General features: G+C 41.7%; 1 protein-coding gene across 1 annotated transcript in view; it reads left to right on the forward strand.

Annotated features, from left to right (window-relative positions):
- LOC127573823 (melatonin receptor type 1B-like) overlaps positions 1-19,834 on the forward strand; it is a 110,900-nt gene extending 91,066 nt beyond the window's left edge. The window contains exon 2 of the mRNA XM_052022332.1: positions 18,972-19,834. Coding sequence (XP_051878292.1) covers positions 18,972-19,834 — 863 coding nt within the window. The remainder of the gene's footprint in view (positions 1-18,971) is intronic.
- Positions 19,835-23,647: the final 3,813 nt, after the last annotated feature.

Raw genomic sequence — 23,647 nt, forward strand, 5'->3', positions numbered from 1 at the left:
TTCATGCAAAGAGTATTTGGAATGTCTATCTGCACTGCACTTTCTCTGTAGCTGTGACACTTTACTCTGTACTGTTATTGTTTTTACCCGTACTACCTCAATGCACTCTGTACTAACTCAATGTAATTGCACTGTGTAATGAATTGACCTGTACGATCGGTATGCAAGACAAGTTTTTCACAGTACCTTGGTACAAGTGACAGTAATAAACCAGTATCAATGCAGTTAACATTTTGAGTCTGGGACCCCTTTGTCAAACTGTTCTGCTGAAGAGTCCTCGACTAGAAACACTAACTGTTTCTCCTTCCACAGATGGTGTCTGACCTGCTGAATGTTTCTACTATTTTCTGTTATTGTTTGAGAAAGAAATGTTTTTGGGCACACAATTAGGTAGCTATCCAATTGCAATGCTGCATTGGGAAGACCATATTGCCATTAGAGTGCTATGGTTCGAATACTGTGCACAGTTTTGGGCCCCACATCTTAGGAAGGATGTGCTGACGTTGGAGAGGGTTCAGAGGAGATTTACGAGAATGATTCCAGGAATGAAAGGGCTTAAGTATGATGAGCGTTTGTCGGCTCTTGGACTGTACTCGCTGGAGTACAGAAGGATGAGAGGGGACCTCGTAGCGACATTTAAAATGTTGACAGGTAAGGATAGAGTAGATGTGGCTAGGCTGTTTCCCTTGGTGGGCGTGTCCAGGACCAGAGGGCACAATCTTAGAATTAGAGGGTACAGTTTCAAGACAGAGATGAGGAGAAGTTTCTTTACCCAGAGGGTGGTGAAATTGTGGAACTCCTTGCCACGCACAGCAGTGGAGGCCAGATCAGTGGGGGTATTCAAGGAGGAGATAGACAGATATCTAAATAGTCAGGGTATCAAGGGATATGGGGATAAGGCTGGCAAATGGGATTAGAATAGTTTTTTTTTTCTTCTTTTTTTTCCCACCCCATTTTTTCCCTTTTCCTTGGAGCAGACTCGATGGGCCGAATGGCCTGCTTCTGCTCCCTTATCTTGTGATCTTGTGAAGTCAATGACCAGCTCTTTTGTTTTGTTGACATTGAGGGAAAGGTTGTTGTCATGACACCATTCCACTAAGCTCCCTATCTCCTTCCTGTACTCCGACTCATCGCTGTTTACAATGGTGGTATCATCTGTAAACTTGTAGATGGAGTTAGAGCAGAATCTAGACACACAGTCATGGGTGTATGGGGAGTAGAGGACTGAGGACACAGCCTTGTGGGGCACCAGCGTTGAGAATAATTGTGCCGGAGGTATTGCTGCCTATCCTCACTGATTGCGGTCTGTTTGTTAGAAAGTCAAGGATCCATTTACGGAGGGACGTGTTGAATCCTTGTTCTCGGAGTTTGGTGACAAGCTTGCTATAGACAATCTATTGGTAGTCCAGATCTATAATAAACGAACTACTCAAGGACAAACTTTTCAAAGGACAAACTCCAAGGCGGAGTACAAGGTAAATGGCAGGATTCTGGGCAGTGTGGAGGAGCAGAGGGATCTGGGGGTTCATATCCACAGATCACTGAAAGTTGCCTCACAGGTGGATAGGATAGTTAAGAATGGATGTTAGCTTTTATAAGTCATGGGATCGAGTTTAAGAGCCACGAAGTAATGATGCAGCTTTACTAATCTCTGGTTAGACCACACTTAGAGTATTGTGTCCAGTTCTGGTCTCCTTATTATAGGAAGGATGTGGAGGCATTGGAAAGGGTGCAGAGGAGATTTACCAGGATGCTGCCTGGATTAGAGAGTATGGATTATGAGGAGAGACTAAAGGAGCTAGGGCTTTACTCATTGGAGAGAAGGAAGATGAGGGGAGACATGATAGACGTATACAAAATATTAAGAGGAATAGATAGAGTGGACAGCCAGCGCCTCTTTCCCAGGGCACCAATGCTCATTACAAGAGGGCATGACTTTAAGGTAATGGGTGGGAAGTTCAAGGGAGATGTCGGAGGGAGGTTTTTCACCCAGAGAGTGGTTGGTGCATGGAATGCACTGCCTGGGGTGGTGGTAGAGGCTGATACGTTGGTCAAGTTCAAGAGGGTGTTAGATAAGCATATGGAGGAATTTATGATAGAGGGATATGTGGGAGGAAGGGGTTAAATAGTCTTAGGTGTGGTTTGAAGGTCAGCACAACATGGTGGGCTGAAGGACCTGTATTGTGCTGTTTTGTTCTATGGTTCTATGGTTCAACCCTTAAGTCTATTTGTGTTTTTATCACAAGGTACATTTTGTTATCAATTGAATCTACACAGGAGAACATTAAATTCAGAAGAATAGATTTTATGCAGAAAATCTACACAATCAGTATTCTGAAAGTTTACCGATTCTGTGATAACCTGTGATCCTTCTGCACAAACTCTTCACGTCCACTAGAAAATCTGTTCCAATTGATATAAGCACAGTATGGCCCTAATAAAAATGGGCCAGTCTCCAAGATACACAGCTGATGTTTGATCATGAAAAAACTGATGAATAAATATTTAATAAATAACATTGACTTGACTGTCTCAATCAAGGTGGGTAGTGGGAGGTGACATGCTGGTTCACATCCTTCAGCAACTGCAAGGCTGTTTGTTAGAAAGTCAGGGATCCAGTTACAGAGGGAGATGTTGAGTCCTAGTTCTCAGAGCTTGGTAACAAGCTTACTTGGGATTACTGTATTGAAGGCAGACCCGTAGTCAATAAACAATAGTCTAACGTAAGTGTCTTTACTGTCCAGATGCTCCAGAGCTGAGTGTAGGGCCAGGGAGATGGCATCTGCTTTAGACCTGTTTTGGCGATAGGTGAATTGCATTGGGTCCAGGTTGTCTGGTAGCCTGGAGTTGATGCGTGCCATGACCAACCTCTCAAAGCACTTCATGATGGTGGATGTCAGAGCCACTGGTCGGTAGTCATTGAGGCATGTTACCTTGCTTTTCTTCGGAACCGGGATGATAGTGGTCTTCTTAAAACAGGTGGGAACCTGAGATTGAAGCAGGGTGAGGTTGGGTATGTCCGCAAATACTTCTGCCAGCTGATCAGCACGAGATCTGAGCACATGGCCAGGGACACCATCTGGGCCAGGTGCTTTCCTCATGTTCACTCTCTGGAAGACTGCTCTTACGTTCTCCATTGTGATCACAGGTTCAAATGCATTGGTGGCTGTCAGGGTGGATGGCGACAATCCACTTCCCTTCTGTTCAAAACGTGCATAGAATGCATTAAGTTCATCTGGAAGGGATGCGCTGTTGTTAGCTATGCAGCCTGACTTCATCTTGTTGCATTTGTCATACCAAGCCATGATGCATTTGGATAGGATACTTTCGATGTTTTTTCATATATTTCAAAAATAAACTTTATTCATAATGAAAAATATATACTAAAGAAGAAACAGAGCAACAGTTTTACTTTCATGATCATTACATTCAATAGTGTTAACTTATTTTTTTAAAACCATAGCACCATTGCCACTCATATGGCTTTCTATGATGCATCTATAAAAACTGGTGAGGGTTAATGGGGACATGCCGAATTTCTTTAGCCTCCCGAGGAAGTGGAGGCACTGGTGAGCTTTCTTGGCCGTGGCATCTACGTGGTTGGACCAGGACAGGCTAATGGTGATTTTCATTGCTAGGAACTTGAAGTTCTCAACCCTCTTGACCTCAGCACCATTGATGTAGACTGGTGTATGTGCACCACCCCCTTCCTGAAGTCAATGACCAGCTCTTTTCTTCTGTGTTTATTCTAACTCTTAAGGAATACAGTGCTTGTATCATACAGACTTGTGATTATATTACTGTATCCTCTGACCATGACTTATTTACATAACTATAAACTGGTATGGCACAGTCACCAGTTCTTTGGCTCCTTGTCTCTGGGTCAAGTAATTTCCAATTACGTTCTCGTGAAATGCCAGGGATGGTTGAAAGGAGCAAGTTGCTCTTTGTGTTGCTGTTTATTCAGTTAAAAATGGGTAATAATTATGAGAATTAATCATAGCAATTAATTTTGGACTTCCTGTATTTGGGTGTACCAATGAATTACTGTTGTGTTGTAATGAAGGAAAATGCAGCTGCAGATTTGCATGGAGCAAGGTCCCAAAAGTCATCTTTAATTTACAGATAAATCTCTACTTTCCAATAATTTACATGTAAGCTATTTTATACCCTAAACTTATTTATGGACCAATGACTGTTCAGTCATTTAGAAGCAAATAAATTAGTGCACTCTCATAATTTATACAAGCACAGTAACAGGTTATCCTAGTGTCTACTGCCCTGTTGTGCAAACATTCCAATTATTTGCTTTAAAGTTTTATTGAATTGCTTGATTAAACTATCTGCAGCTGACAAACAACAGTGTGCATCATTTATCCTACTCATATATAACTCAAATCCCTCTGACATTTCCAGAACTGGCTTGCCTTGACCCATAAGGATATCCTTTGGCAGACCAGCTGAGGAGAATATGTATTTCCACTGAAGCCAAAGCCATGTTCTTAGATGCAGTATATTGTTAGCCCAACAGAACACTTTCAGGGAATCTTGTCACACAGTCCACTGACTCATAAATAAAACTCTCTCAATCCATTATGACTCCTTTAAAAGCACACCTCAATCAGAGAATGGGTGAGAAATAAACTTTAAAATTGGGTTGACATCATGGTAGATGCGATTTTATACCAAAGTCCTGTCTGCCCTCTCTGGATAATATTCGGATGAGGAACAGAAAAGTTTTTCTGTGATCAAGACAACACTTTTTTCTTTTAAGAGAACAGTAAAACAGACTGACCAGACTTTATCACATTGCAGTTCATGGTCATTTTCAGTGGTCATATTGATTGCACTTCCAACAGCATCTTTCATTACTTTGGAACATTCTGTGATCAATAAAAATGCTGTATAGATGCAAGTTCCTTGTCGACTGAGTAAAGATAATCTGGCTGTGTCCCCAACCTTCAAAGGCTACTGCTAAAATTCAACAGAATTCGGTGCTGAGAGTTAAAGGCTTGCAATGTCAAACCTATGTGTAACCTCCAGCAAAAGAGATTTCCTTGCTTTTTCTTAAGGAGCTAATCATTATTTTTGGAACTAGTCCCTGTGCTGCAGACTTTATATAGTTCCTGAATACCATGGTTGTTTCCCCCTTTAATAGAAAGAATTATTCTATATTACTTCATAGACTTAGTGCCCCTGGATGACATAACATTTAATTTCCTTACCTGATTGACTGGAATGCCCCAGCCTCAAAAAACATAATCGGACCTTGTGTCAAGCCATCTGTTTGAGGAGACTGCAGGCTCTCTTTATTCCACCCCTATCTCTGCATGGAGTCCACTGTGACGTTGATTAGTTCTCAGTTCAAACTCTGGTTTAGGTATGAAGCTGTGTGCTAGTGTTCTGGTTGTAAATTAAAAGAAGACATACATATGAAAGAAAAATATTTATTGTTCATGATAGAACTAAAGTGTTTTCAAAGAATTCCACAATGATCACCATAAGTGAGTTAGTAAAAATATTCCATGCAATGCCAGTTTTAGAACTTTAGAGTAAACCTTTCAAAATTCCTTTCCACGTAGTTATCTCACAGACTCCGTGTTAAATAAAGTTTTCAGTAAACTTGCACCAGAATAGTAAAATTGAAACTGGAAAATGATTATTTAATCTTGTAAACCATCAGCACTGGAAAATAGAATTTATTCCTGCTGTCAGTCCCAGTGGGCAGATAAACAGGCAGGTTTAATGAATAGCTCCTGCAGTGAACTGTTACTTTGACAGCCAATCTTATAACTAACTTTAACACATGAATATCAATCATATTGGAAATACTAGAATGAAAGTGGAAGAAAATAAAAAGCAGATAGGTACCCGTTGGAAGTATTAACCAGAGGATTTCTAAGTGAAAGGCAAACACATTGCTGATGTAGATGTCCTGTCCAAAGTAAGGATGAACTGAAAGTTTGTTTGACAAGCTTGGCTTTTGCAGTGATCTGGGTTCTGATCAGTACAACTGTTAACCAATCAGTAAATATTATGGCGATAAATTCAGAAAACACCTATTCCAGTTTGGCAGTCACAACAGGTGTGAAATGAGTGTTGCTTTCTTAGAAACACAGAAGCAGGAGTAAACCATTCCATCCTTCAGATCTGCTCTGTCTTACAGTACCATCATGGCTGATATCTCTTCCCATACCCCTTGGTGCCTTTTGTGTCTCGAAATCTATCCGTCTTTTAAATATGTACACAGTGATTTGTCCTCCACACCACTCTGTGGTAGGGAATTCCACAAGTTTACTTCTGAGTGAAGGGAATTCTTCTCATTGCAGCCCCAAATGTTTACTCCATCCTGAGATTACGACCCCTGGTTCCAGACCACCTTCCCTTCAAACCCACAGTCAGGGGACCCTTCCTTCCTGCATCCAGCCTGCCGAGTCCTGTGAGAAGTTTGTGTGTTTCAGTGAGATTTCCTCTCAGCCATTCAAACTTTAGTGAATGCTGGCCTGTCACTCCAGTCTCTCCCCATGTGACTGTCCCACTATCTCATGAATCAGTCCAGTGAACTTTGCATTCCTTCTATGGCAAGCTTCTCTTTCCTTGGGGAAAAGAGACATAAAATGAACACAATACAGCAGATGTGGTCTTATCAAGGTTCTGCATTACCAAAATAAACCCCTGTACCCAAAATATCTTGCATTGTAGGCCAAAATACCATTTATCTTCATAATTCTTCTTTGCCTTCGGTGACCTGTGTACATCAACATTTTTCCCAATGCTCTAGCTTTCTGTTTCTCCTAGCAAAGTGGATTATTAATAACCCAACATGGTTATTAATGTTAATAGGGCCCCTCACTCAAATTGTTTCAGTTGCCTTGAAGCCTCCTTGCACCTTTTCACAACTCACAATCCCACCCAGTTTTGTGTCATTGGCAAATTTAGAAATATTAAAATAAGATAAGATTTCTTTATTAGTCACATGTACATCGAAACACACAGTGAAATGCATCTTTTGCGTACAGTGTTCTGGGGGCAGCCGTCAAGTGCTGCCACGCTTCTGGCACCAACGTAGCATGCCCACAACTTCCTAACCCGTACATCTTTGGAATGTGGGAGGAAACCGGAGCACCCGGAGGAAACCCATGCAGACACGGGGAGAACGTACAAGCTCCTTACAGATAGCGACCGGAAATGAACCCAGGTTACTGACGCTGTAATAGTGTTACACTAACTGCTACATTCAGATTCTTCATTCCAGTCATTGATATATATTGTAAAAAGCTGGGGACCAATCACTGACAGAGCTATCTCTTTTAATACTCTGGATGCAGATTATCAGGTCCTGGTGATTTATCAGCTTTCAGTCCCATTAATTTCTCCAGCATAATTTTTAAAAATATACTAATTCCCTTTTTCACCAGATTCTTTTGTTCTTTGGCATGAGCCATTTGTGTTCTCTTCTGAGAAGACAGACAACGTATCTGTTTTAAATGCTCTGCTGTCATTTTGTTCCCCATTTTGAAATTCTCCAGTTTTTGACACCAAGAGAAGTCTACACGTCTTTTCTACTTATGCAGCTGGAGAAACTTTACAGTCCATTCTTATGTTCCCTGAAAGTTACTCTCATGCACTATATTTGCTCTTTAAGTAATTACTTGGTCCTTAGGCAGGCTGGTGGCGTAGCGGTTGGCAAAACGCTGTTACAGCGCCAGTGACCCTGGGTTCAGTTCCCGCCGCTGTCTGTAAGGAGTTTGTACGTTCTCCCTGTTCTGCGTGGATTTTCTCCGGGTGCTCCAAGTTTCCTACCACATTCCAAAGACGTACGGGTTAGGAAGTTGTGGGCGTGCTATGTTGGCGCCGGAAGCGTGGTGACACTTGCGGGCTGCCCCCCAGAACACTGTACGCAAAAGATGCATTTCACTGTGTCTTTCGATGTACATGCGACGAATAAATAAATAAGTTATCTTTTTGCTAACTTCTAAATTATGCCCAATCCTCAGTCTTAACTGTTTTTTCCTGGCAACCATACGATCTCTAATTGGTATCTACTACTATCCTTAATTATGAACTGTGGCATCAACCTCAGTCCACGCAGTTGGAAATTAATGGCAGTGCCCTGGATCACTTTCCTATTGTGCTTTTGTATTACTATTGCAGTTCCTGCATTCATACCTTAAGTATTACCTACTGCCGCTCCACTGTCCTACATTTCAGTGAAGCTCCCCATTCTATCTGAGTTAACTTATTCCTCATTCCTTAGTTGTAGACTGAACTAATTTAGTTTGCATCTTAATGAAGAATTCAGTCACATTATGGTCACTCTTCCCAAAAGGACCCTGCACAACAATATCCTTAATTAATCCTTTCCCACTGCACAAAATGAGATTTAAAATAGTCTAGTCTTTAGTTGGCTCCTCAACATATTGATCTAGATGGTCACCTCAGAAACATTCTGTGAATCTGTCCGCCTCCTTAATACTGCTAATTTGAATGTCCAGTCTATTTATTGGTTAATTCCCCCAATAGTTGCATTTCACTGTGTGTTTCGATGTACGTGTGACTAATAATCTTATCTTATCTTATAGTTACGGTATTACCTATTACATATATCTGTGATTTCCTCATTTATGCCATGCCCATTATTATAACTTCGGTTGGTCTACAAATAATTGCTACTGATATTTTCTGCTCTTTGCTCTTTGTATTGGGACACAAATTGATTCTAATTCTACATCCTGATGTGCTCAATCAAGATCATTTCTCACCATTGCACTGATCGCTGTTCTTACTAACTGCGCCAGTGACCCAGGTTCAATTCCCGCCACCATCTGTAAGGAGTTTGTATGTTCTCCCCGTGTCTGCGTGGGTTTCCTCTGGGTGCTCTGGTTTCCTCTCACATTCCAAAGATGTACAGGTTAGGAGCTGTGGGCATGATATGGTGGGCCGGAAGAGTGGCAACACTTGCGGGCTGCCCCCAGCGCATTCTCAGTAATGCAAAAAGACACATTTCACTGTGTGTTTCGATGTACATGTGACTAATAAATAAATTTGGCATGGTCTGTGTTATTTGTGACTTTGTGAAACTGAAACCTTGCAAGTGATGATGACCCATTTAATTTAAACTGTATTCATTTCAACACTGAAGTCTCTTTCAATAAAACTATTTTAATGTGAAGAATCTCATTTACAGTGGCCTTTCCTTTACAATGTTTTCTCAACGTGCTTATTACTGGCACATTTTCCATTGAAATGATTGTTTGGGGTTGCAAATAGGATGCTCATGAAGTGGGTTGCTATGTCTTTTATGTTGTGAAGCTTCTTGAATGTTGTCGGAGCTACATTCATCTGTGCAAGTGGAGAGTATTCTACCATATCCCTGACATGACATGAGAATGGTGAAAAGGCACTGGTGTGAACATAGAACATTACAGCACAGTACAGGCCCTTCGGCCCACAATGTTGTGCTGACATTTTATCCTGCTCTAAGACCTATCTAACCTTTCCCTCCCACATAACCCTCTATTCATGTGGCTAAGAGTCTCTTAAATGTCCCTAATGTATCTGCCTCCACCACCTCTGCTGGCAGTGAATTCCAAGCACCCACCACTCTTCTGTGCAAAAAAATTACCTCTGAAATTCCCCCCTTTACCTTCCTCCATTCACCTTAAAATTATGCCCCCTCCTGTCAGCCATTTTTGCCCTGGGAAAAAGTCTCTGACTGTCCACTCGATCTGTGATTCTTATCGTCTTGTACACCTCTATCAAGTCACGTCTCATCCTCCTTCTCTCCAAAGAGAAAAGGCCGAGCTCGCTCAACCTATCCTCATAAGACAGCTCTCCAATCCAGGCAGCATCCTGGTAAATCTCCTCTCCATCCTCTCTGAAGCTTCCATATCCTTTCTATAATGAGGCAACCAGAACTGAACACAATACTCCAAGTGTGGTCTAACCAGAGTTTTATAGAACTGCCTGTCATCACCGGTAGACAAGGTGGTGAAGAAGGCATTTGGTAGACTGGCCTTTGTCATTTAGGACATTCAGTATAGGAGATGGGATGTTATGTTGCAGTTGTACAAGACAGTAGTGAGGCTGCACCTAAAGTATTGAGTATAGTTTTGGTTACCCCGTTATAGGAAAGATGTCATTAAACTGGAAAGAGTGCAAAGAAGATTTCTGAGAATGTTGCCAGGACTTGAGGACCTGATTTATAGGGAGAGGTTGGGCAGGCTAAGAATTTATTCCTTGGAATGTAAGAGATGGAGGGGTGACCTTAGGGAGGGGCATGGATAGGGGGAATGCACACAGACCTTTTCCCAGGGAAAAGGAATCAGAAACTAGGCATAGGTTTAAGGTGAGAGGGGAAAGATTTAAAAGGGACCTGAGAAGCAACTACTTCACGCAGAGGGTGGTGCATATATGGAATGAACTGCCAGAGGAAGTGGATAAAGCAGATACAATAACAACATTGGTGGCACGGTAGTGTAGCGGTTAGTGTAACGCTATTACAGTGCCAGCGACCCAGGTTCAATTCCCGCTGCTGTCTGTAAGGAGTTTGTACACCTTCTCCCTGTGTGTCTGCGTGGGTTTCCTCTGGGTGCTCCGGTTTCCTCCCACATTCCAAAGATGTACAGGTTAGGAAGTTGTGGGCATGCTATGTTGGTGCCAGAAGCGTGGTGACACTTGCGGGCTGCCCCCAGAACATCCTCAGTAATGCAAAGAAAGACGCAAATACTGTGTGTTTCGATGTACATGAGACTAATAAATAAATATCTTATCTCATAAATATCATTGAAAAGACGTTTGGACAGGTACATGGATAGGAAAAGTTCAGAGGGATATGGGCCAAATATGAGCAAATTGGACTAGCTTAGATGGGTATCTTGGTTGGCATGGACGGGTTAGGCCAATGGGTCTCTTTCCAGGCTGTATGAATCGATGACTTGCTAAAGGTCACCCAGCTTCTGATCTGAACAAGGAACCACTGAATTTATGTGGCTGGACCAGATGAGTTTCTGGCCATTGGTAATGCACAAGCAATAGTTATTGTCATGAATGTCAAAGCTAGTGGCTCCTTCTTGTAGATGATCATTGCCTGGTACCTCTGTGGTGTAAATATAACTCATCACTTAAGAGCCCATGCCTGAATGTTGACTAGCTGTATGCAGGCACAGAGGAGTTGTGAATGGAACTGAACATTGTGCAATCACCACAAACTTCGTCACTTCTGATCGCACGTTGGGAAGAAGGTCATTGATGAATCAGCAGAAGATGGTTGGGCGAAGGACACTTTCCTGAGGAACTCCTGCAGTGATGGTCCTGGGGCTGGAGTGATTGTCATGCTCCTATTATAGTTGTGGATGTTTTTGGAGCTTCTTGGAGCAAGATGTTAACTTGTACACCACTTTTCACAAGTGGATATGTGGGGACAACAGAGCTTTGATCTGGTCAGTCAGTTGGGAGACTCATTAGCTCTGTCTATTTTGCTGCTTAGCATGCACAGAGTCCTGCATTACAACTTCACCAGGTTGGCACCTCATTTTCAGATACACCTGTTTCTGCACCCAGCATGTTTTTGTGTATTCTGCAACCAGCGTCGATGTTGTCCTTGATTGTGATAGTGGAGTGAGGGATATGTGAAGCCATGAGTTTACAGATTGCAGTGCTGTACATTTCTGTTGCTCCTGCTTTTCAAAGTAGAGATTGGGTAGGCAAACAACAGCATCCCCTTACCCTCCCGTTTGAGTTCCTCCAGTAGTTTGTTTTCAGCACCCCTTTATCAGCAGATTTAATGACAATATTGGGGTTGGTCCCTAATGAGCAGAGTGCTGCAGTTTCAGAGAGGGCTGGACTGGAGTGAATGAGTGGAGTGAAAAATTGAGACAGTGAATGTCACGCTGATGGCTTGTGATAAAAAGACCCAGACAGGGTAAGATGCTAGGGGAGAGCACACAGCTGGATCGGAAATTCTGAAGACTAGAGAAAAGGTCCACTGTTCAGTGGAAGAAGACAGTGCAGCAGGTAACACTGCTGCCTCACAGCTCCAGAGTCCCAGGTTCAATCCTGACTTCAGGTGCTCATTCTCCCTGCGACTGTGTGGGTTTCACTGGATGCTCTGGTCTCCTCCCAAAGTTAATTGGTTACTGTAAATTATCTGACAGTATAGGTTAGTGGCAAAAGGAGTGAAAGGGGACTTCATGGGTATGTCAAAAGGAATAAATTACAGGGGTACAAGGAAGAGGAATGGTGCTGATAGCAACAGTGTGAGCTGAATGGCCTTGTTCTGTGCTGCAGTAAAATTTGTGGGGATTACTCAAAGTGGGAGAATTCAATGTTCAAAGGTGAAGAAAGATTGGAGGTGGAACAAAATTAAATTAAATTTGATTAAAGTCTTGAAGTCATAGAGTCATAGAGCATGGAAACAGGCTGCAATTTGCCTACCACCTCAACAGGTCTGCAGCAGACACAATCTCACTGGCTCTCCAGCTGGCTTTGGAGCACTGAGACAACAACAAAACATATGTCGGGCAGCTGTTTATCGATTACAGCCCGGCATTCAATGCCATCATCCCCTCAGTACTAATCAATAAGCTTCAAAACCTGGGCCTCTGTAAATGGATCCTCAGCTTCCTTATTGGGAGACCACAGTCAGTGCGGATTGGTAGTAACGTCTCCTCCTCACTGACAATCAACACAGGCGCACCTCAAGGATGCGTGCTTAGCACACTGTTCTGCTTTCTCTACGCTAATGACTGTGTGGCTGGGCACAGCTTAACCGCCATCTATAAATTCACCCATGACACTACTGTTGTTGGCAGAATCTCAGATGGCAATGAGGAGGTGTACAGGAGTGAGATGGATCGGCTGGTTGAGTGGTGTCACAACAACAACCTTGCACTCAACACCAGCAAGACCAAGGAATTGATTGTGGACCAGGAAGGGGAAGTTGGGAGAACTCGCACCAGTATTTATTGAGGGGTCAGCGGTGGAAAGGTTGAGCAGCTTCAAGTTCCTGGGCGTCAACATCTCAGAGGATCTACCTTGGGTCCAATACATTGATGCAATCATGAAGAAGGCACACCAGTGGCTCTACTTCATTAAGCGTTTGAGGAGATTTGTTACGTCACCAAAGATTCTTGCAAATTTCTACAGATGTACAGTGGAGAGCATTCTGACTGGTTGCATCACTGCCTGGTATGGAGGCTCCAGTGCGCAGGATCGCAAGAAGGTTATAGACTCAGCTAGCTTCATCACGTTCACAACCCTCCCCACCATCGAGGACGTCTTCAAGAAGTGATGCCTCAAGAAGGCGGCATCCATCATTAAGGGCCGTCATTGTCCGGGACATGCCCTCTTCTCGTTACTACCATCGGGGAGGAGGTACAGGAGCCGAAGACCCACACTCAATGTTTCAGGAACAGCTTCTTCCCCTCCGACATCAGTTTTCTGAACGGTCCATGAACCCATGAACACTGCCTCGTTATTCCTCTTTTGCACTATTTATTTATTTTTGTAACTTATAGTAATTTTTATGTCTTTATGTCTTGCAGTGTACTGCTGCTGCAAAACAACAAATTTCACAACATATGTCAGAGATAATAAACCTGATTTTGAACCATAGAACCATAGAGCACAAAACAGGCCCTTCGGCCCACCATGTTGTGCCGTCTATCAAACCACCCTCACACTACCTAACCCCTTCCTCCCGCATATCCCCCCCATCCCACACTCCTCCATATGCCTATCCAACAAGCTCTTGAACCTGTTCAATGTATCTGCCTCCACCACCACCCCAGGCAGGGCATTCCATGCACCAACCACTCTCTGGGTGAAAAACCTCCCCCTGACATCTCCCCTGAACCTCCCACCCATAAACTTAAAGCCATGCCCTCTCGTCTTGAGCATTGGTGCCCTGGGAAGGAGGCGCTGACTGTCTACTCTATTCCTCTCAGTATTTTATATACCTCTATCATTTTGATTCTGATTCCTTCAGCCCAACTCAAACATGCCAACTGTGTTGCCCAGCGAGCTAGTCCTATGTGCCTGCATTTGGCCCATAGCCCTCTGAACCTCTCCTATCCATATACTTATCTAGATGGCTTTTAAATGTTGCTCATGTGCCCACCTTAACCACTATTTCTAAGGTCTTAAAGTTGTGTTTACTATCACATGCACAAGTCCATGTGTGCATAGGTGCAATGAAAAACTTACTTGCAGCAGCATCACAAGCACATAACATCAGAGAAGCAGCATTCACAAGTAAAACATAAATTAAACATAAATTATAGACCATTAAGATTACTAAGATTATTTTTCCATGTGAAATATAAACACCTGTGTGGTTTGGTTAGCTGATGGCCCATTTCTGAATTGTAATTGTTTGTATACTGATATAATTCTTTTAAACGATGGGGAGGGTAAATAGTTTTTTTGAGAATATGATTGGGAAGAAGTTGGAAATTGATGGCTGCTAAACAATTGATCAATTATAAAGAAAACACTGAGGTTTCACCAGGCCTCTGTCTGCAGAACCGAGATGCCCAGCAGACTCAAGGAAGTTCATCTTTAAAATATAGTGGGCTTTGTGAAAACAGCATTTCAAAAGGCCACTTTCAAATTCAAATTTCATTCCTCATTTTGCTTCAATGATGCTTTAGTTGTTGCTTCCTTGCTTCTGCTAGGAATGAAATATTACACTCAGGTTCAATTTTCTCATCACAATTTATCCTTCAATGCAGCCAATTATAATATGATGAGGATCAGTGTGTTTATGAGGAAAGTTTTATTGAATATTACTTCTCAGGTCATGCTGCACATCATCACTAAATTGTGAAATTCCTCCTGATGTTTCATTCAAAAAGCTATATTTCTGATATTTGCACTCCTGAGGATTGAGTTTCACACCTGGTATATGTTATGTTAACACCCACTCTTTGATTTTAGGAGATGTTCTCAGCAGTAGTCACATTCCTGACTTGCCAGTGACAGTGGGTAACACCCACTGATGAACAATTATCCAGTGAAGAAGGATGGATGAAGATACAAGAGAAATGTAACTCTCTGACACACCTTCTAGCTAATGGACCTTGATCTGTGATTAAAATTAGGTGTTCACTGATGGGATGCAGTCAGCAATCTAATCGTTTCTCAAAGAACATCGTCAACTTTGTCACTATTTTTGAATGTCTTGTCAGCTTCCAATTATTTCTTCATCATCCCCATACTTATTTTCATCTTGAATTAACTCTTCCCCTCACACAGATCTTAAGCTAACCTGCTTGTGTTCTGTGCTTGGATCTTCTTTTCAGCCTGATTCATTGGTCGCCTCAAAACCATAGAAGCAGTGGGAGAAGGTCATGGATTCAAAATCTCAGGCCAGTGATGAGTGTGCACAACCAAAGCTGTCAATCTCAGTGCAATACCAAGGGAGCACGACGTTATTGAATGTGTCTTTTGGGTGAACTTCAAACTGAAGGCCCATCTTCTCTCTCAGGCAGATGTAAGAGATTTCATGCCACTCCTTGAAAACGAGCAGAGGAGTTATCCTTAGCATCCAGGCCATTATCCAGGTTCACTTTAAATAAAAACAGTTACTCTGATCAGTGTAGCATAAAACACAGCTATGAGACCTCACCTCTCCTCTCTGTAGACACTTACACTCACTCTCTTTTTTAAGACTCCACATAAAGTCCCCGTGTTTAATACTGTACAGCAGTGACTGTACTTCAACAATACTTCATTGGTGTGAAGCTGTGTGTGATTTGCTGTGGTGATAACAAGCAGCAATTAAGTACAAGTCTTTCTTTATGGATGTATGCCAGAGGCAGGGCATTAATGGTGGAAATGGTAGCATGGAAGAGGCAGTATAAAACCAGTTGGTTTGCATAACAACTGGACTGAGCTTAAAAGCAATTCATTGTGTCATTGTGTTGAGCACTTTGGAACATTTCCGAGACATCCAGTAACCAGTTCCAAATAAATCAGCTCCAATCGACGCACAATCACAGAATGATTACAACATAGAATGAAGCCATTTGGCCCATTGAATCTGTACCAGCATTCCAACTAGTCCCATTCTCATGCCCTCTCTCCATAGCCCTGCCATTTTCTTCCCTCTCAGACACATAACCAGCTCCCTTTCAAATGCTTTAATTGAATCTGTCTCTGTTACTACTCCTGGCAGTGCATTCCAGGTCCCTAACACTTGTTGCGGAGAACATAATTTTCTTGCATCCCTCTTGGTTTTACCAGTCACCTTCATTCTATGCCCCTGCTTCTTGTCACTTCTACCAATGGGAACAATTTGTCTCTGTCTATTTATATCCTTGATGATTTTAAATACCTCTTTCAGATCTCCTAGCAAACTCCTCAGTTCTAAGAACAACCCCAGCTTCTTCAGCCTATCTGCGTAACTAACGCTCCCCATCCCAGGGATCATTAAATAGATATCTCCTGCATCCTAAAGCCTTTGTTAAAGAATTATCTGGACTACCCCTGAAAGCCTTCTCATGTTCAATTACAGTTTTACCATCCAAACTTTGATTCCAATTTACCCAACCTAGACTTGTTCTCATCCCATTGGAACTGGCCCTTCCACAACTGACTTTTTTTTACCTTAGAATGATTTATATTCTTTTCCAAGGCTATAATAAATTTTGCTGTACAATGATCACTGTTTCCCAGAAGTTATAGAGTCATAGACCAACAGAGTACAGAAACAGCCTGTTTGGCCCACTACGTCCATACAGACCTTTGTCCCCATCAATAATAACTCCCCCCCATGAATACCTGCTCCACCTGCCTGGTTCATTTATTAGAACTATGTCTAGCAGTGTTGCCTTCCTCATTGAGCCAAAATTGTGTTGGTCAAGAAAGTTCTCCTGAATATACTTAAGAAACTCGTTCCTCATCTTTGCTATACCTGTCCATATTTGGATGTTTGAAGTCCCCCTTTATTACTACTGTATGGATTTTGCTTACCTTTGTAATTTTCCAAATTTTTTTCCCCTTTATTATCCTTATTTCTTTTCTATCAGTTGGCCAGACTTCCAGGTATCATTTGGTGCCTGTGACAGTAACTGCATTTAATCAATAGATTCTTAAATCATTCATCGGAAGTGAATGAATGTGAAATGTCTGTGAATGAAGGGAACGTAGAACATACAACATACAACATAGAACAGTACACACCATTTATCTGCTTCCTCTAATCGTATGATTGCTTTTGTTACATTAATGGCCAAAAGATCCATTTTGCTTAAATGGAAGGATCCAATACCCCCTACTACTCTTCAATGGTTCTCTCAAACTATATCATGTTTAAACTTGGAAAAAATTAGGTGTGGTACTGTTGATCCTTCGCTTAAATTTGAAGATATTTGGAGTCCATTTATTCAATATTTTCACATGATGTAGATCCCCTTTCAATAACTTTCCAACTTGGAGGAACGGAGTTGACAACATAATATTGCTCTGTTTCTACTGAGAAATTTTAGTCCAGTCTTTCTTTTTCTTTTTTTTTGTTTGTTTTTTTTTGAAATTTTTCTGTTTAGTTTAGTTTATATTGTTTATAATTTTTCTTATTGATTTGGTTGTTTTTTTCTCTTTCTTTTTAAAATTTATATAATAAATCTTTTTCTTTTCTTTCCTTTCTTTTATATTATATTCATTTACTAAGAGATCGTTGGATCTACAGATTTTTTAATCTTATTGTCCTTTATGATTATCTATGCCATGTTTGTTCTCCTGATCTCTTTGTATTACATGTACAAACATTGATGCTATATATTAATCTGTATTAATTTGAAAACTAATAAAAAGATTGAAAAAGGAAAGAAAGAAAGAACAGTACAGCACAGGAACAGGTCCTTCAGCCCATGATGTTGTGCTGAACTAATTAAATTAGTAATCAAGTGTCCAACTAAACTAATCCTTTCAGCCTACTCAATGTCCATATCCCTCCATTCTCTGCACATCCATGTGCCTATCTAAGAGCCCCTTGAATGCCTCTATTGTATTTGCCTCCTCCACCACCCCGGCAGCGCATTCCAGGCACCCACCACTCTCTGTGTAAAAAACTTGCCCTGCGCATCTCCTTTGAACTTACCCCCTCTCACCTTAAATGCATGCCCTCTGGCATTAGACATTTCAACCCTAATACCAGAGGGATGCATTTAAGGTGAGTGGGGGGAACTACTCAAGGCATCTCCAGTGCAGAATACTATCTGTAAGTTACAAGCGACTGTGATTTGATATTTATTAATTTGCACTTATCAGGTATTAAGAGTGTTAGAGAGTAAAATTCTTTGTTCTGCTAATGTTCTTTTCTAAGTCCCACCTGCAGAGAAGCATCTCATTGCATCAATGTGAGTACTAGTGTTTCTACCATCAGTGCCCTCATGGTTCTCTGAGTGTGACAGTAGACTTTCGATGTCTGGGTATGTTGGCATCACTGTCACTATTTATGTCCATGTCTAGTTATCCTTGAGTAAGTGGTGGTTCTGTAACCATTGTAGCTGGTGAGAGGCAAACCAATTTAGCACAGAGCACTGAGAGAAAGCAAAGAGTTTGGAGGCTTCTGCTGGTTCAATCTGGTCACGGAGGTGAAAGGATCAAAAAGATTATTATTTTGTTGTTGGAAGTTTTGCCACCTTTGTGTTATTCAAACACTTCCATTGAATAAATGCCTTTGTATTTTGAGGACATAGGCTGATGCGAGAAAGTGACCTATTGTGATTGTTCCAAAAACACACAGAAGCAAAATTTACAACAAGAAATGATAATAGTAGTCAAAATCCTTTTGCCTCCAGGCACTGAAACAATGGAAGCTTCCTATCGCTCAGTATTTAGACATCAGCAAAGCCCATTAGAAGCAACAATTATCTTTAACTACTCCTAGATGGAAAATATATAGTTAGAGTGATGAATTAAGTTGATGATTTAAATTGTTTCTGTAAATTGCCCATTTTTCTTTGCAGGTAACATCTTTGTCATCAGCCTTTCAGTTGCTGACTTGATTGTGGCAGTTTATCCCTACCCTCTGATTTTATTTGCCATCTTCCAACATGGATGGACACTGGGTGATATTCACTGCCAGGTTAGTGGATTCCTGATGGGTTTAAGTGTAATCGGATCGGTTTTCAACATTACAGCAATCGCGATCAACAGGTATTGTTACATCTGCCACAGCTTCAAATACGATAAGCTCTACAGCTACAAGAACACGATCTGCTACCTATGTCTGACTTGGGTCTTAACAGTTGTCGCGATCGTACCAAACTTTTTTGTGGGATCTTTGAAGTACGACCCTCGAGTGTTCTCGTGCACGTTTACACAAACAGTAAGCTCTTATTATACAATCGCTGTGGTGGTTGTTCACTTCCTAGTCCCTATCGGTGTGGTGACCTACTGCTATCTGAGAATCTGGGTCTTGGTCATCCAGGTAAAACGACGAGTCAGACCCGATGAACCAAAGTTGAAGTCCAGCGACTTCAGAAATTTCCTCACCATGTTTGTGGTCTTCGTGTTGTTCGCAGTTTGCTGGGGGCCTCTGAACTTCATCGGCTTAGCCGTGGCCATTAACCCTCCAGCAGTCGCGCACAAAATCCCAGAATGGCTGTTCATCACGAGCTACTTCATGGCATACTTCAACAGCTGCCTTAATGCTGTCATCTATGGACTTCTCAATCAGAACTTTAGAAATGAATACAAGAGAATACTGCTGTCACTGTGGTCTCCGAGGATGTTCTTTAGTGATCTGTCAAAAATTGGAACAGAGGCAATGAAGAGCAAGCCTTCTCCAGCACCAACCAATAACAATGTAGCAGAAGTAAATGTGTAAGATAACATTTGAAAGTACTGTCTGCTCATTTTGATCTATATCATGAGATTGTCAATGTGCCATGCATATTTTGCTTGATCTATTAAAGCAATATCATTTACTTTACTTACCATATGCCTATAATCTCAAATGTTCCAAATTTTAATCGTATATAAGAAATAATTGGAAATGTTTCTGTAAAAATGTTTGGCTTGATGTATGACATTCCAAACATACCTGCATGATGCTCTTCATGAATGACAGCTTAGATCTTTTCTTGTCCACTCAAGTGTGCTTTTATGGTAAAGGAATAACTTTATCACAATTCTGTCTTGTTTCATTTTACCTCAAATCCACAAAGATGTCAAACCCCGGCATGTTGTTTATTCAGAACCCAGATTCTGCATATGTGAGTCCAAATGCAACATAACTGCCTCTCCAAAACTGGTTAAAGATATCAGCTATACTATAGCCATTTCTTAAATGTCAAATTAGAGGATATCCATACAAACTGGATAAATGAGATATATATTTTAGGAATTAGTGTAAGAACTGTATACGAGGATTTCAAGTAACTGAACTGAAGTGACCTTAAGTGAATTTCTTTTCCAATTGCTTGCCAGCTCTTGCTCCACCCCTTCCCTCCACATTTTTATACCGGCTATCTCCCCACTACCTTTCAGTCCAGATGAAGCATCTCAACCCAAAACGTCGACTGTCCATTTCCCTCCACAGATGCTGCCTGACCCACTGAGTTCCTCCAGCATTTTGTTTGTTGCTCTAGACTCCAGCATCTGCAGTCTCTTGTGTCTCTGAATTCCGTTTATATAGATGGGGGTTAAATCCACCTCCTAAATTGAAAGACCTGTATGTTGAGTGCCAAAAGTATCCCATCATGCTTATTTGCTGGGATATGACTATTATGAGATAGACTTTAAGAGGATAAGTCTTTTTAGGCAGAGGGTGATTCCGATCTGGAACTCATTGTCTAATAGAGCGATGTAAAAATCAGTTTAGAGAGGGAGTTGGGTATGGACTTACTTCACAGGACCACGAAGAAAGGGTGGGGGAATGAGATTGATTTGTCTGCAAGGGGCCAGCATGTAGTCAATGGGCTGAACAGCCTCCTTCTTTACCAAAATGATTCTGATTCTATGTTTAGCGATGATTATCATTTCAGAGTGAAATTCATTTATTTTAAATGGATTAATCCTGGCTATTGCTGCTTAAAAAGCAACGGCCTGAAATCTGTCCGATTAAAGGTTAAATTTCAAAAGAGGTGATAATGGAAGAATGTGGTAATGAGATGAAAGAAGAAAAAAGATTAGACTAAAGGACCAGCCATCTCATCCAGGCTAATCTCTCGTTTCGTTCCACTCTCCACAAAGTCCTCCACGTCTACTGACAGGAAAGGCAATCCACCATCAATGTGCTCCCTCTGGCCATCATCTCAAGCATTGAGCTTCTAAGTACACTTTATCGGGTGTGATCAGTGGACTACATTTTCAAAATATTCAACAGTAGACTCTTCTCCTCCCCCGCACCTGCCTATCACTATCTCTTACCTGCATCTACCTATCACCACCTTGTGCCCACCCTGCCTCCCCTCTTTTGTCCACTGATCACTGCTCTGCTTTTCCCTCCTATGTATTGGGCTTCCTGTTTTCCTATCTTCAGTCCTGAAGAAGGGTCCTGACCCAAAACATTGACCGCCTGCTGTTCCCCACGGATGCTACCTGGCCTGCTGAGTTCCTCCAGCATCATAGTGTTTTTCATCCAGTCACTCCACTCTGGGCTTCCAATAGGGCAGAGGTAACATTCCAAGGATGCCTTAAAGCCTCTTTCAAAGATAAAATATAATATCTTCACTGATTCATGAGAATCCCTGGCCCATAACTGCTCAAAATGGAAGAGATGCATCTCCAGGAAGGCCCTGAGGATTGTGAGTTTCTTTGTTGAGTGCATGTGGAAGCTAAGAGAAAATGGTAGACGGTGAACAACCCACATACCTGCCCGAGCAAGCACTTCTGAACCATCTGTGGCAGAGTCTACAGGTCCCACATATATCCCACCACAGAGCCTACAGAACTGGAATAGAAGCAAGTCCTCAGTCCTGGGATCCCAAGTGTGTCATATGAGGAGGGATGAAGCAGATTAAGAGATTAAGCCTGTAGCATCTAAAGATTAGAAGAATAAGACGTGATCTCACTGAAACATACAAAATTCGTAAGGGGCTTGACAGGGAAGATGCAGAGTCATATCTATGACCAAGGTTCATTGTCTAAAATAAGGGGTGTCCATTCAGGACAGAGATAAGAAGAAATGTCTTTACTGAGAGGATAGTGAATCTTTGGAATTTACTGGGTAAGAGGGTTGTGGAGCTTTAGTCATTTAGTATGTTTAACACAGAAATTGGAAAATGTTTAAATATTTAGGAAATCAAGGGATTTGCAGTTGGTGCCCAGATAAAATGTTGAAGAAAAGCATTAGCTACAATCGTATTGGATGATAGACTGGGCATGAGGGGTCAAGTGGTCTCCTCTTGCTTTTATTTTCTTATGCCCTTCTGTTTTCCCTTGCCCTGGCAGGCAGATGGAGGATGGAGATACAAGAGACTGCAGATGCTGGAATCTGAAGCAACACACAAAAAGCTGGAGGAACTCAGCAAGTCAGGCAGCATCTGTGGAGGGAGATGGACAGCCGGCAATTCAGGTTGTGACCCTTCATCCGGAGTCCCCTTCAACAGTCCAGAGACAGGGTCTCGACCCGAAATGTTGACAGTCCATTTCCCTCCATAGACGCTGCCTGACCCGCTGAGTTCCTCCAGCTTTTTGTGTGTTGAGGCAGAGTATGTGGCTTCCTCCATGATTTCCATCCACATTATTTGCTCACAAATTTATTTTGTTTGCCACATCCTAAAATGTGAGATATATCGGTTCGACGTTCAATATTATTTAGGAAAACTAGGACAAAGTAAGTAAATGCAGCTAAGTATCGGTCGAGCTATAATCTCACTGTATGATGGAACAGACATTTACAGATGTTTCTTCCTTTCCTGCTCCTGTTTGTTGGGAACCCATTGCCTGACTTGATCTTGCATTGTTTTCATGCTCATTGAATTCTGTTGACCTATAAGATGCATTTATGAGAAGTGTCATAGCTATGCAAGTGACTATCAGTACTGTGTAATAAAAGGGAGGTTTGCCAGCTGTCATAAATAACATTGACATTGCTATCTCTAAACAAAGTAAACAATTGGAATCTGTGTCACAGTTGGCCACCTTTTACTGTAGTTGGAATAAATAAAAGCTGATGGTATTTTTGTTTCTTTTTGGTTTTGACATAGGGAGACTGTTGCCCATTTCAAAACGGAGCTCTGTTCTGAGTTACAAGTTGACAATTAAATTATATGGGGATAAGGATGTTTTCAAATTAAATGCCATGCAGCTGCACGAGTTAACAAATGCTTTTAAAATCAGAAATTAAATTGTAAAGGAAACTAGTGTGAATTCCCTGCAACCTTCTCTGTTCAAGGTTAAAGAGAGGCCAACTTGCCCTGTGTTCAACAGTTCCTGGGTATTTTGTACTGTTAGCAAGGCGGAGGTTCAAATTACCACGTCTTCCAATAACCTATCCCATTTGCAGTAGATGGCTCTTTCCCTGGGCTGGATTAGAAGTGAATGGGGAGTCTCCAGCTGGAATAAATGGAAGCTAACAAATCTAAATCAAGCGAAACAGGAACAATGTATGAACAGTCCCCCAATCCCTATCCCCAGCCAGTTTTGGAGTGGCCGCCTGGTATAAGAATTGTCTACTGAAAGTGGAGTTCAGCAA

This window comes from Pristis pectinata, chromosome 8 (assembly GCF_009764475.1).
Source record: "Pristis pectinata isolate sPriPec2 chromosome 8, sPriPec2.1.pri, whole genome shotgun sequence".
NCBI classification, from domain to species: domain Eukaryota; kingdom Metazoa; phylum Chordata; class Chondrichthyes; order Rhinopristiformes; family Pristidae; genus Pristis; species Pristis pectinata.